At 47.8% G+C, this 15,365-nt stretch overlaps 1 protein-coding gene across 8 annotated transcripts in view; it reads left to right on the forward strand.

Annotated features, from left to right (window-relative positions):
* The window catches only part of Adcy3 (adenylate cyclase 3), an 81,077-nt gene that overhangs the window by 27,756 nt on the left and 37,956 nt on the right, over window positions 1-15,365 (forward strand). For all 8 annotated transcript variants that reach the window (XM_031355454.1, XM_031355446.1, XM_031355448.1 and 5 more), the window contains exon 3: window positions 12,046-12,195. In XM_031355454.1, coding sequence (XP_031211314.1) covers window positions 12,046-12,195 — 150 coding nt within the window. The remainder of the gene's footprint in view (window positions 1-12,045; window positions 12,196-15,365) is intronic.

Below are 15,365 nucleotides of genomic sequence, written 5' to 3' on the forward strand. Positions count from 1 at the left end.
AAAGGCATGCGCCACCACTGCCTGGCTCATTCCAAGGCTTTTGTTTAAAGTACCAGGTGGGTTGGATGGCCTTTGCTTTGTTGTAGGGTGTATTGCTTCGCCTTGTTGTAATGGTGCAGGGACAGCAGTTACCAGGGAGAGGCAATAATGCAGGCCTTTTTGTTTCCTTGAATTTTTACTACAGTCTTTTCCCATGTAGCCTGGCCTTGAACTTGAAATCCTGCTGACCCCGCCTTGCAAGTGCTGCGGTTACAGGTGTGTGCCATCACAATTGGCTCTGGAACTTATTCTTAACCAGGTCCCCTCAGGGTGGTGATCTGTTTGCCCCAGAAACTGACCTAGAAAAACAGTGGTTGGTACAGCACTCTGTACAAGGCTCTGGGGTCCCTCTCCAGGATCACACAGAAGCCAGTGTGGTGGTTCACACCTGTAATCATGCCACTCAGGAGGCAGAGACTGAAGGAATTGGAAGGGTAACTTGTATAATGCGTTTGAAGCTAGGCTGGGTTGCCCGAGAGTCAGAGTCAAAAGGCCAAAGGAGAGAAAAGGAAAAGAAAAATAGGAACCTGGGATTGAGTCAGAAGAGGGAACTGGAAAACATAAGCCCTGATGTCCTCAGGAACATTGTGAGAAGCTGCGGAACACTGTTGGGGGGAGCACTGCTGAGCCCCAGTGGAGGAACTGGGAATGAATCAAGTCCCAAAGGAGGAAAGCATGGTCAGGAGGGTAAATGCTGCTGCTCTGTGCGCCTGGGTGGGCAGAATGTGTCATCGCCAAGACCCGAGTCTCTGAACTCCAAGGCCAGCACGTCAGATTCCCAGAGGGGTTTTTTCCCTAAGGATTCAGATACAAGGGGAGTAGGCTTCCTATAGAGTCATGGACTGACTTCCTCCAAATTTTGACATGCTGTGTTCATCTGACGATGGTATTTCTGGAGTTTAGATATTTTCTTTTGTCGTTAGACTATGTTCCTCTTCCTCCTGGGAGGCCAGCAAGCTCCAGGGTCCACTTGTCTTTTCCCTGTACTAGGATAAACGGCATCACCGTGCCTGGCATTTTTACTTGGGTTCTAGGGATTAAACTAAAGTCCTCAGGCTTTATTGGCAAACGCTTTCTCAGCTGCTTGTCCCTCCAGCCCCTGGAACATAGTTTCCAGGTTCCTTCCCATTCAGTTCTAGAATGTGAGGGAGATCTGTGTCAGAAATACAGTTGGTATTGCTTAGAGCAGCAGTCCTCAACCTCCCAAAATGGGGCGTGAGACCCTTTAATGCAGGTTCCTCACGTTGTGGCAACCTCCAAGCACAAAATTATTCTGTTACTACTTCATAACTCTAATTTTGCTGGTGTTATGAATATGCTCCCCTCAAAGGGTCTTGACCCACATGTTAGAACCACAGCTAGACAGTGAAGTAAGGAACCCTATATTTAGATCACTCTCTACATTCTTACCGTCTTGCCTCTCATTTGTTATTGGCAATCAGGTAGGAATCAGACAGGATTTCTTACAACCCAGAATCCATACATGAAGATTTATTGCGCAAGCGACATGTTTTCACTGTGTGTGAAGCACACAATTTTGTGTGTTTAGCCACAGCTTCTCCTCCCCGGCCCTTTGCTGACTTAGTCTCCTCTGCATCGATCCCTCTCTCCTGTTTACTGCAGCATCTTTACCCTCAGAAGATTCAAGCCCCCTGAGGTCTTTCATCTCTAGGACCCTGCATGGGGCCTGCCACCTACTGGAAAAGCTCAATAGGTTTAAATTGACCACTTTAAAAAAGAAAGGCCTGAAGCCAAACATGATTAAAGCATTTTAAAATAGACTCTGCAAGTGGGATTGGAATTATTTGGCTTGGAGATAGAGACCAAGGTGACTGAAATAATGAGGTTCTATCAATAAAAAAAAAAGTCAGTAAGTGCTGTGGCCAGCTGTTTCCATTTCTTTGCTGAAGCAATAACAGCAACGGCAATTTTTGATTGGCTTTGTGCTTCTTAGTCATCTCGGGTGATAGATCTTTTTGAGAATCTGATAAGAGAAATGGGCTTGTGCTCTACAAAATGGCAACTTTCTCCCTAGTTTTAGGAACTCACTAATTATCCGAAAACTTAGTCCATATTTGAATGACCAACTCCTGGGTTAGCATAAGAAGCTCCACATCAGTGCTTCATAGCTACAGGAGAGCAAGGAGGTAGACCAGATGGCCTTCTCTGGTTTGCTTACCAGGACTGGGACCTTCTTTGTGGGTGTAGTTATCAAGCCACTAATCTTGATACTCTGCAAGTATCTCTAGTATTCTCTTAGTTCATGAGCATGAATGAACAAGTGAATGAATTCTGTTTTCGGGAACAGGGAAGCATGTTGGAGCTGGTCTTGGTCTTGATATAATACCAACAAGTTCCAGTCCATGCAGGGCAGAGAAGTGTGCTAGTTCTTGATAAAGCCAAACTCACAGACTTAATTCAGTGTAGACCCTTATAGGCAGGGGGGCTGAGGCAAGGTGGGTTCCAATTAGTGCCACAGAGTCCTGGAGTTGTTTAGTTATCTTTTAGGAGACTAGACAGAGCCTGTTGTGGCTGCAGTAAGAGAACCTGTGGGACCAGCCAGGTCAAAGACAGAAGAACCTGAAGGTCATGGCGTCCATGTTTTGAGTCTCTGGGGGGAAGTCATCACGTCAGAGCCTCACAGTGGTACCCCTGGGAGTTGGGTAGTGCTGCTCTGGCAGCACAGCAAGCCACAAGAGAGCGTGTACAAATGTCAAGTTGGATAGCTGCCTCATCTAGAAGCCCTTTTAGTTTTTGAAAAGACACTAAGTATCTTTCTCTAGAGGCATGCACAAGATCATAATATAAGAAGCTTCTGGAAGTCCCTTTGGCAGAAACTTAAGAAGTACCCAGATGGGGAGAGTAAGCATGCTTGAGCCGTGTATTGTATTCATGATGGCTGAAGACACCAGGCTACTCATGGCACTGCAATCTTGAGGCCACACATAGTCATATCTCCGTCTACAGACTTTATGCCTCCTCTGGATGCCTGTCCTGAGCTCTCAGGGAACTCTAGCCTTCACTCAGCCTGGGAGACCCCCCTCATCTTAGTTAGCAGAGGATACTGAGATATAGGGAAGAGACCTGGGCTCCAGGAGGAAGGCCAGGTTCCACTTTCAACATGGCCAAGACACCATGGTTTCAGAAAGCCTGTCTCTCAAGTCAGTTCTTCCACCAAGTGACCCTGAAAGATGTTGTGGTCTTTCCCTATGGTGTTGGGGCTGGTATAAAAAAGGAGATGAGGCACGTGGTCACTCTCAAGTACTCCTTCCTCATTATTAGATCTCTGTAAGCACCATCTCCTTTCTGGAAGCAAAGAAGGAAAATGCCATAAGAGTGTATTTTATGCTGAGCCCTGTGGCAGGTGGTGTTGAGGTTATCTCTCTGAAACCTTTTATTTTATTTTTATTGCTTAATTAATTAATTTAGAGACAAGGTTTCTCTGTATAGCCCTGGCTTGTCCAGGAACTCCTTCTGTAGACCAGGCTGGCCTTGAACTCAATGATTCCCTTGCCTCTGCCTCCCAAGTGCTGGGTCTAGAGGCATGTACTATCATATCCAGCTTGAAACTTTTTAGACTGGTCTTCAAGATCATAGTGAGGATGAGGAGCCAGATGTCAGGCAGGTGAAGTTTATTGCTCCAGCCTTCATAGCCTACCAGCTCAAAGCCCAGGCCGAACCCCTTCCACCACTCATTGTCAGTCAGTAGCCCTGGACGACTTACCAGTTATTCTGGGCACTAGAGGAAAATCAGCTTAACAACCAAAGCACCCCCACCCTCAAGGAGCTGGCTTAGTAGACTGACAAATGAGTAAGGAGAATGGGTGAAAGAAGCAGGGAGCAGAGGCAGAGCTCAATTCCAGCTGCTGCAGGGCAGAGGCAGACAGAGAAGCTTGGTGAGTTTGAGGCCAAGCCTGGTCTACAGAGGGAGTTCCAAGATGGCCAGAGCTACATAATAAGACCCTGTCTGGAAAAAAACAAACAAGCATACAAAAAAATAGAAGGAAGGCAGGAAGGCAGGAAAAGAGGGAAGGAGGGACAGAGGGATGGAGGAAGGGAGGGAGGGAAGGACTGAGGGAGGGAGGGAGGGAGAGTTGTGCACTTGGTGTGGTGCTTCTAGCACCACTAAATGGTGGACATTTAAGTAGGAACCTGACTGATTGGAAGCCACTATGGGTGTCTCCAGAGGTCTGGAGCAAGGCTTCCTTCTACAGAGCTGGGAACTCCACTCTGGCACACAGCATAGCCTATGCTCTGGGCACCCGGTCTTGAGTTAGAGGAGACTGGTTGCCTTGCTCCACCTCCTTCACTCCGTATGTCCTGCAGCTGCTTAGAGACTTTTTTTTTTTTTCCAAAACATCCAAATATGTCTTAATGAAGAGAGGCTCCAGAGCTGCCTAACCCCAATCTCCAGGGTGACCCATACCAGCCCTGGTGCCAGAGTGCTCTGGAATCTTGAGGCTGCAGTAAGCTATAAGGCAAGACTGGCTTTAGGCAAGAGAACGAGCAGACCACCTCCAGGGGGCAGCTTCTGTTTTAAAGCCCTCTTGGAGCTCCCGTTTCCCCAGGGGCTGTTAGAAAAGTTCAAGACATCTTGATGCATAGACTTCTAAAAGGAAAGACTCCCCAAGGGACTTTTCTCATGCCTGCCTGCTGTAAACACTTTCCCAGGCTGCGTGGGCTGGAGGAAGCTCTGCTCTGGGTCCTTAGCCATTTGGAGGATTTGTTTATATAGTCATTGTTTTTATTTTGGGTTAATTTAAAAAGATATTTCTTTTTTATTTGTGTGTATGTTTGTATATGTATATGTATATGTGTGTTATATGTGTGGAGTAAGTGCCTTTACCTACTAAGTTACCTTGCTGGCCTTTCTTTTCTGTTTGTTTGTTTGTTTGTTTCTTCTTTCTTTCACTTTCTTTTTCTTTCTTTCTTTCCCTCCTTCCTCTCTCTCTCTTTCTTTCTCCCTCTACCTTTCCCTCTCCTTCTCTTTCCCTTTCCCTCTCCCTTTCTCCCTCTCCCTCTCTCTCTCCTCTCTCTCTTTCTCTCTCTCTCTTGAGATAGGATCTCATGTAGCTCAATCTGACCTTGAACTCTCTTATGTAGCCAAGGATGATGTTGAACTCTATCCAGATCTTCTGCCTCTACCTCCAAAGTGCTAGGACTATAGGCTGTGCTGTGCAACCACTCCTAGCTATTCGTTGCTTTTCAAATAATTTTATTTGTTTGTTTGTTTGTTTTAAGAAGAAATTTGGGCCGGAGAGATGGTTCACTGACTAAGAGCAATGGCTGCTCTTCCAGAGGACCTAGATTCAATTCCCACATGCATGCATCCATATAGAAGTTCAAAACTTGTAACTCCAGTTCCAGGGGTTCCAGCACCTTCACACAGACAGACATACATGCAGACAAAATACCAATGCACATAAAATAAAAATAAATTAGTTAAAAAAAAAGAAATTTCCATAGACTAGTTTTAGGATTAAGAAAGCTATTTAAATTAGGAGAACTTCCTCAGATGGCAGGTCTAGCCATGTGAGATGTGATGGGTTCCATGTGCTGCTGCTCCAGAACCACACCAAGTAGGAAGAGGCCTGGGGCCAGCACTCCTGCCTCTGTAGCTGCCTTGGTGGGGCACCATCTCATTTCTGTGACCTCATTTACGTGGAGAAGGCTTGAGGCTTTATTGTGTGGGAATACCAGGCTCCTCTGTGTTCTCTCCTGTCTCTCTGTCTCTCTCTGTCTCTTTCCCCTCTCCCACCCTCACCCTCCTCCCACCTCCCTTCCCCTCCCCCCCTCTTTCCCATCTCTCTGTCTCTCTGTCCTCTCTCTCTCCTCTCTTTTGTTAGGGAATTAATCTGTAACTCAAGCTGGCCTCAAACTATCTATCCTCCTGCCTCAGCCTCTCGAGTCTTGGAATTACAGGACTGTGCCATAGTGCCTGGCCCCCATCTTTCTCTCATATTCCTGCCTCCACGGTGATGTCATCACCACCTCCCTCGTGGAAGTTGTGTATGCACAGCTGTGTAGACGGTGGTCAGCATCTCTGTGTGTGTTCTCTGTGCCTGGTGTTCTGGGTGACTTGCCACCCACCTGCTCTGCTGTCTTAGTTTCCTCCTCTCTGTTCTCAGGATGAGGGTTGGGGAAGCCTGGAACACTAATAAGGCTCAAACAGCAGAAGCTATGTCTAGGGTGGCAGGTTGATGATAATTTCTGTGCTGTTTGCTGGCTGGGTGGTAAATCTCACCACGGTGTCACCATTATGGGTCTGTCTTATTCAACAACACTCGGCTTTTAGATCACCTGGTGGGGGATGGGACTAGACTGGGCCTTGGGGACACAACAAGGAACAGGACAGTTGTCTCTGATATAGGGAAGGCAAAGGTGCCTTCCAACTCTACAGAAGGTTCTGTGGAGTGGATGGAGCAGAGTGAATGGGAGGCCCGAGCAGGGCTGAGCAGGTGGATGGGGTGTGGCTCAAGTGAGGTGGAGACTGAGAAGTTGAAGGATGCAGGCAGGATGCTGTGGAGGGAGGAGAGCGAATTCTGAGAAGGAAACGCCTAGACTTGTGGTTCCCAAGGCCTTTCTGAGAAAGCCACTTGTCATAGTTACCCAATCCATTTTGGATCCTCATTGGAGTTCAGGTTTTCCCCAAAGGCTACATGCCCCTCTGCAAAGGTTGTATCCCTCCATGACTGTACCTCTCCCCCCTACCCTCCACCAAAGCCTCTCAAAGTAAGAGAGCCAGTGCTGACAGAGGTCTTTAGAGCAGCGCCCGCTGCTCACTGTCATGTTCTTGCTCAAGGCCGTACCTGCCTGGCTTTCTCCCACCTGACAGTGGTCCCTAGAGGACAGGGACACACGACAGTCATCTGTCCTTCTGGCTAGCATAGGGCAGGCTCACTGCCGGAGTGAAAGTTACTTTCCCCAAGCACATTTTGAAGGACACATCTATCTCCCCTAATTTGACACTTTTACACTGTAAACATGAAAGAAGAAACCTCCATGGTTCACATTGTAGGAGACAATGACTCCTGCTGTGTTTGCAGACAATGGAAAATCTGCAGACATATATCTTTGTCTGGGTTTAAAATGTATGTAGCCTGTGAGTGGGGGCACAGTAAAGAAATCACTGAGATGGCTGCTCTGAGATTTGGGGGCATGGGGTATTATGGATACGAGGAAGAACATCCAGAGGCATCTAGAAGAGTCTAGAGCAGAGAGAAAAAGAAGCAGAATGGGCATGGCCAGGGATATCTTTGAGAGAAGCGAGATAAGAACAAGAAAGAGCACAGAGGGGGTCAGGGGAGAGCCTTGCTGTTATACAGAGAATGGAAGGTACCGGGAGGGCAGGATCCTGTGACCTACAGCAGCCCCAGAGCTGGCACGATGGAGGAGGAGTAGGGGAGATGAGGAGGGCCAGAAGGCTGCTGTGGACTATGAAATGCATAACAAGTGTGCATAGGGATGGGAAGGGCCTGGAGACCAGCTTTGATGGTCACCCATAGGTAACCCTTCCTGGAGGGCACAAGCCCACTTCACATGTTTCTGAGAAATGCTGGCTGTAGGCTTTGATCAGTCCTATAGTCCAGTTTGAGCTGAGCAGGGACGCTTGTTTCTGGACATATGCACCACCTTTTGGAATTTGGGAAACTGGAGTTTCCTTTGGACTTGACACAGCCCACACTCCAGTGCTTTAAGGTTGATATCTTTGTGACAGTTTTAGTTTAAAACATGCCCAGAGGCCTTTATGGGAAAGATGGGGTTGTACATGTAAGTAAGCTCGAGTGCTTCAGGGCAGTTTGAAAGCCTTGAGTGTGGGAGGGGCTACTGTGCTTGACTTCTGGACAGTGCTTTGTTGTGCTGCTTTCTGTGTGTAGGGGGGCGCAGTAAAGAAACTGTTGGCATGACCGCTCCAGGAGGTGGTTATGCTTTTTATTGCAGATATGAGAGAAAGCAGAGAGAGAAAGAAGCGGACTGAACACCACCAGGGATAGGGAAACGGGAGAGCAATAGGAAAGAACAGTAGAGAGAGCAAGAGACAGAGAATAGAACACATGGGCTGGAGAGATGGCTCAGCCATTAAAGACTAGGCTCACAAACAAAAATATGAGACTAGAATGCATGCATGTGCGTGCACACACACATATACACATAAACACACACACATACACGCACAGAGAGAGAAAGAGAGGGAGGGAGAGGGAGAGAGAGAGGAGTCACAAGAAGAGAGAGTAACTGGATAGCAACAGGTAGAGAGTATGGTGAGAGTAAGAGCAGAGAATCATGGGAATAGACAGCTGGGTTATAAGAAGGATTGGGTAGCTGTGGGGAGGGAAGCCCATGAGCTAGAGAAAGTTTAAGGTAGGGGAGATGAGGAGAGCTAGGAAGATGAAATGTGTAACAGGTCCTTGTGATACTGAGGGAGCCTGGAGACCAGCATGGGCTTTGATATGCTGACAGGCGCCACTGGTATATGTTAATGGGTAACCATATGTCCCTTCTGCTGGCTATTTCTAAGGGAAATGACTCCTCTGGCAGATGAGAACCAGTTTCACAAGTCCCTGAGGAATGCTGGCGTTTATATAACCTCAAGAAAGCCCATAGTCAAGCCTAAACTCATTTCTGTTTATGTGGACTGCCTTTTGGAGTTTGGGGAATGGGACATTCATTTGGGCTTGACCCTTTCACCTATAAAATCAGAACAGTATCCCGTCACCTCAGCAGTGACTGGAAAAGAGAGGGAGCTGAGAGAGTGTCCCTGTGTCCAGGAGTGGAGGCACCGGTACCTGATGGAGGACACTGAGGTCTACTGTCCTGGCTTCCTCATGCAGCGACTCCCTGGGTCCTCTGCAGGATCACACAGTGGTGTCTTGGGAGCTCCCCTAACCACCCTCAGGGCTCTCTACCTGTGCACACGTGCTCCCTTCCCCAAGGCCAGCTTCTGCTTCCCTGGATTATTCGAGGTTTCCTTGGCTTGGCAACATTGGTTTGCTGGATTTGTGCCCTGAATTGGCCTCTGTGAGGCCTTGGCTGAGCCTCCCAGTACCCATCACTTAGGTCAGAGGCTGCCAAGCTCCTTTCAGGCCCCGTAATCATTATGCCAGCAAGGGAGGGCATGGGGATGGGATAGAACAGCTGGATGAGGCAAGTGAAAAGGACTGGAGGCTTTAGAAACTCACAACCTGGCCTCCTGCTAGAATTGTTAGAGATAGGTGAATTCATGAGGGTAGGTTGAGGAGGGGGTGTTTCCTGACATGCACAGGCCCTGCAAACCTACTTCCCTACAGAGAGCATTTTGGAGCCAGTGGGCATCAAATGCTGGTTGGGGAAAGGATGAGGCAGCTGTTGGCTGGGTGCTCGAGGTCAGAGACAGTGTGACATTCTGAGAACCACCCACCTCTTCTGCTCTTTGCAGTCCTTCCCCGACTTCATGGACCAAAGCTTCCCCAGTCCCAACTTCTGCCTTCAGAAGTGAAGCCAATGAAGACCTGGCAGGATCAAGACTGGGTATCAGGACGGATCAAAAAGCTTCAGGGGCCACCTGGCTAGTGAGGGTTGGACATAAGCCCAGAGTCCTCCTGAGTTCTTGTATCTACTGTGTATACCTTTATTTTAGAAACATACATACCACAGATACACAGTCCTGCAAGGAGTGTCATCAGGCAGGAGCCTATGTCTACATTCTTTGAGTTAAAATGTTACTGGGGAGAGTTTGGTTTTCTTGGACCACTACCCTATAGGGTAACTGTGTCTTTCCCATCCGTCCTTATGAGATGGCCAGGCAGGGAGGCAGAGCCTACCCATGTTTGGGGGGTGGGGCACAGGATGATTCCAGAACTTTAGTTCTAGTTCAGGCTAGTTGTAGCTAGGGAGAGATGTACAAATACCTCCAGAGTCAGACCTGTGGCTGTAGGGCATCTTTCCCTGCCTGGAGCCCTCCATTTGGGGACACTGGGGTTCACAGTGAAGACCACTTGTATGAGTCCTAGTTGGATGCTACCTCCATGTGCAGTGTCTTTCTTATAAGCCTCTCAGAGCCTTAGCCCTAGTGTCTGCTATACAGAGGAAACATAGGACTCCAGCCTGACCCTGCTATCCAGTCCTGCCCATTTGTGGCTCTATGAGCTTGGGAGTGGGCAGAGGCCACGGCCATTTGGCCCTGCAGGAGGATGGCCTCTGAGCTGGTGGAGGTTCTTGGGCATCTTGCTAAACTGACTTTGAGACCGAACAGGGTCCATCCATATGATTGGCTTCAGTTCACTGGACACACCTCAGAGCTTCCCAGATGCTCAGGCAGATAGAGCCCACCAAGGCTGGCCACTTAGATGGAAGGGTCTGTCAGGGAAGCAGGCAGTACAGGGATGTTGCTGAAGATATCGACCCCAGATAGTGACAGCTCGGGCTGCCTCCACCCAAGAGTGACACAGATCTTAGATGGTGAGCTAGCCACACAGGAACTTAGGAATCTACCTACAGTGACTTCTGAGTACCCCAGACACACATTCCGTCTCATAAATCACCATTATCCAGCAACTCCGTGGTGGAGCTTCCCATAGAGTCAACACTGCCAACTACCTGTGCCCTGCCCTACCCGAGGAACACTCTGTAGGGTGTGGTGGTGAGTCCTCAGGGTGCTGATAACCAGCTCTGATTAAATAAAAACATGGCTCAGAGAGGGTATGACATAACCAGAAGAGCCCAAAACATGAATGAGAACTCATCCCCTTATCTGTCTTCTAAAGCATGCGTTTAAAATCCCAGTGCTGACTTCGCCATAATTTTCCCTGACCCCAGACTCTGCCATTGGGCTGATCTTCTCTTCCTGTGGGGCCAGAAAATAAATTCCTAATTTCCTTTCCATCTTGCTTTTCAACGCCAATCTTGTAGGGGGCAGGTGGGAGGGATAGCCACACCTACCATCTCTCAGAGGCAGCTGTTCACCCCCCTCAACTTACCTCAGGACCTGAGGAACCAGGGCATGGAAGAAAGGACAGCTTCCAGAAGGTGTGGAAGGGGGCTGGAGAGAGAGATAGCTCACTGGGTAAGAGCATGGACTACTCCCGAAGACCCAAGCTCAATCCCTAGCACCCACATGCTGGCTCACAACTGTCTATAACTCCAGTTCCAGGGGATTTCATGCCCTCTTCTGACATCCTTGGACATCAAGCATGCACATGGTACACAGACATATATGCAGGCAAAACACTCTTATACATAAAATGGGAGAAAAAAAAACCTAAAGAGAGAAAGAGAGAGACATGGGGCTGGTTCTGGAGAAGTAGGTAGAGCTGGAGCAGAAGCAGCTTTGCCTGAGAAAGGCCACTCAGGCCAGGGGTCTCGCAGGCCGACAGGGAATAAATACCTGGCCCAGCCGTTTCAGGTACTGACCGAAGCTCAGAGCCAATGAGCTGCTGCTAACACTAGGAGCCATGTGTGATGGGAACATTCAGGTCCTTATCCAAGGCTCCCTCCAGCAGGAAACTATCGGGTCTGCAAATCCAGCAGCCTTTTAGGCATGCCTGGGGACCAGGTTGCCCAGCGCAGCCTGCAGAGCAGCAGACAGAGCAACCTCCTGATAGCCGTGCTCTTGCACTGGCAGTAGGCTTGTGGGCAGTAGGTACTGCCTGCACCTAGTAGGTACTCACAGCACCTAGTAAGTTGGGCTTTCATATATGCTGCTTAAACAACTGAGTAGCCCTCTCAGGAAGGTGACTGGTTGTTGTATGATGCAGGAGAGGCATAGACATCTCTCACCAGGCCTTGTAAGCTTGCATGCAAGTCTTGTGGCCTGTACACTTTCCTGGCCCAGAACCATGTCTTGTTGATTGTGATTTACAGGGTAGGGTCCTCTCAGGGGCCTCTAATGTTGATTACAGTCAGAGGTATACTGGGCTCCTGGAGCCAGATAACTCCCAGGTGACCCTGGCAGCCCCACCTCCATGTCCCTGTTTTCCTGAAGATATATTGTCTTCAGCCTTTTTTTTTTTTTTCCTCCTTGGCATGTAGATCCTGGCCAATGTCTTCCTCTACCTGTGCGCCATCATCGTGGGCATCATGTCCTACTACATGGCAGACCGCAAGCACCGCAAGGCCTTCCTGGAGGCCCGCCAGTCGCTGGAGGTGAAGATGAATCTGGAGGAGCAGAGCCAGCAGCAGGTGAGACTCAGGACTTGGAGGGCCCTGAGAGAGGGGGGGCTCTTGGGCCTGGGTTTGCGCTAACGGATGGTGTGCCATCCGTCAGAAGGGGAGCCTGCTGATGCTGTGGGCTTGTGCAGGGCAAGAGCCCCATGCAGCCTCCGCCCGCTACGCTACCTGCTACCTCCGTCTAAGTCAGTTAGGAGGTGGTAGCAGCAGCATCTAGGGAGAATGTGCATGAGGCAAACAGCAGGAGCTCATTTAATGATCCCCAAAACTAAAGGCTCATCAGCCTTCCTGGCTGATGTCCTAGGCTCTCCTGTTTACCTTTCTCCATCTGGAGAAGGGCCTGCTTGTCCCTGCTCTCTGTTTACTGGCTGTGCTCCAGCCTAAGCCACACAGAACAGTCCCCGGAGTCCCCTGCCCCCACCCCCCACCCCTGGTTCCCATGTGACTCAGCTTTTTAAGTGGGTTGCTGTCTGGATTCATCTCAAATACTTTTTAAAGGTCTCTAGAAATGACACCCACCAATGTCCTGTAGGTCTATCTCTCTCCCCTGAAACTGAGGCTAGTCCTCCCTGGGCCACATGACATTGGTGCAGGCTGGATGGGGTGAATCGGTGCTATAGTTTTCTAGAAGCTTGTAGGCTTTGCCACAAAGGCCGATGAGCCTTTAGTTTGGGGGATCATTAAATGAGCTCCTGCTCTTTGCCTCGTTCACATTCGCTAGATCAGCAGTACTCAACCTATGGGTTATGACCACATATCAGATACCCTGCATATCAAATATTTATGTTACGATTCATAACAGTGACAAACTTAGTTACGAAGTAGCAATGAGATAATTTTATGGTTGGGGGTCACCACAACATGTGGAACTGTGTTAAAGAGGCACAGCGTTAGGAGGGTTGAGAACCGCTGATCTAGACAGTGGTATTTGAAGGCACAGGTAGTCACTTAGCTGATGAGACCCAGTTCCCACTCTCCTAGGGTATATGTTTACCAGTGGGATCTGGAAGCTTCCAACTTATGCCTTGGAGTCAGCTTTTTCAGAAAGCAGGATTTATGGGGGGGGGGGGGATTTTCCTTGCCTCTGTGGTCAGAAAGGTCCATGAAGTGTGGCCCGTGGTGTTCTTGGGGACCTGCTACAGCCTGGATGCATTTCTAGAATTCCCCTTTGTGGCTTTATAAAGACACTGTGTGTTTAGTCTCTTATGCCATGGTGGCATTCCAGAGTCACCACTGATAGAGCCTGGAAGTTCCTTTATCCCTCCGAGGCTCATTTCCCTCATTGAGAGCGCAGGTGCAGTGTCCTTTGCAGCATTTCTGGAGGGTCAGTTGAGAAGCACATGGGTGGAAATGCTTTGTCCCCTGTGAACTTGGGAATGGCCACAGCACCTTTAGGTTTTTTGTTTTTGTTTTTGTTTTTTTGTTTTTTTCGAGGCACCTTTAGGTTCTTATTCCCAGGGCCACACGCTACCCCTGGGCAAGGTCAGTGCAGAAAGCCTGGGAACTGGCCGTCAGGGTCTTTGTGGTGCTAAGAGTCACTTGGGTCTTCTGCAAGATCTCTTGACCACCGAGCCATCTCTCCAGCTCCATTTTTTAGCTTCCTGAGACCTCGGTTTCTCTCCCCGCAAAGCTCCCCCTGAGAGATTGTCGTAAGGGTTGTGGGCGCTCTCTCTGGTGAACTCTGCAGAAGGGGTCAGTACCCTTTCAACAGGAGGGGTACGGCTGCGCCCCCTGTTGGGATTTCAGTGAACTCCCATTTCCTTAGGAGTTCATGACTGCTTACAGTAGGAAGGGGCCTGACATCTCACTTTATATTCGTACTGTTCGGTTTGTTTGCCAGACTTCTTCCTTCTTCTTCTTGCCCTTCTTCCTGTTGCCTGGAAAAGTCTGCGTGCATTCTGCAGAGTGCAGATGTTTAGAGTTCTTCAGGGGAGTTCCAAGAACTCGGGACAATGGGAATATTTGACTTTTGTCATAGAAAACAGGTGGTTCAGAGTTTATGTTGGTTTTTGATAGCTTTTGATGACCCTCCCCGCTGACTGAAGCTTGTTCGTTTTGTCTAAATATTCAGTGTTGACACAATGCTCACGATACTTTCTTGCTTTTGACGGTGTGTCATCTATGAGATTGGCGGTGATTTTTTTGATCACTGGTAATTTGTATCTTTACTTTCTCATTTTTTTTTTTCTTTATCTGCCTTGCTAAGCAGCAGGCTCAGGATTAGTCCCAGCTTGTGACACCTTATATTTTGTTTTTCTCTTTGTACATTTCTTGTCTGTCATTTATTAATTTATGCTTTTAAAAAGCTTTATCATTTTCTCTTTTTGTTTTCTTTGATTTACTTTTGTTCTCCTTGGCTTCTATGTAACCTACGTGAATAAGCTTTGGCATGTTTTGCTAAAATGTGCTTTTAAATTTTTCTTTGTTTGCTTTGTGAGACAGAGTTGTTCTACATAGCCCTGGCTGTCATAGAATTCACTATGTAGACCAGCAGGCTGGCCTCGAACTCACAGAGATCTGCCTGCCTCTGCCTCCTGAGTGCTGAGATTAAAGCCACCACACTAGGTCCTAAAACATGCATCTAATATGATAAGTTTTTCCTGATCACACTCCTTTAGCTTATCTTGTGTTTTAAAAGATTTATTCTATGGATATGTAAGTGCTTACATGTATGTATATGCAGTATGTGAGTGACTGGTGCCTGAGAGGCCAGGAGATGGTGGACATGACATTACTTCCAGCCTACATTTATTATGTTGTATTTCCACTCCTGTTTAATTCAGGCTATTTTCTTAGTTTCATCAAAATATATCTGATTCGTGAGTTCCCAATTTCTGAACATCTAGAAATTTGTTTAAAATTATGCTTTTGTTATTTTTAGCTTAACTCAGAAAACATCCATGGGTTTTATTTTGCTATACCAAAGAATAATGTGTATTCTGCAAAAGGAGTCCAATGTCTTTGGCACAAATATAACTTGTGCTCACATTATAAGCTCACATTATAAGGAAGACTTTTTAGCAACAGTTTAATTTCAGTTAATGATTTCCTACTCTGCACTTTCTGGCTGTTGTGATGTGTTTGAATTCAACATGCATTTAAAGACAGACAACACATTATCATGATTTTCTTTTTCTTTTTTTCTTTTATCTTTTTTTTGTTGTTGGTTTCTTTTTTTTTTT

The sequence above is a fragment of the Mastomys coucha genome, unplaced genomic scaffold (genome assembly GCF_008632895.1).
Source record: "Mastomys coucha isolate ucsf_1 unplaced genomic scaffold, UCSF_Mcou_1 pScaffold6, whole genome shotgun sequence".
Lineage (NCBI taxonomy): Eukaryota > Metazoa > Chordata > Mammalia > Rodentia > Muridae > Mastomys > Mastomys coucha.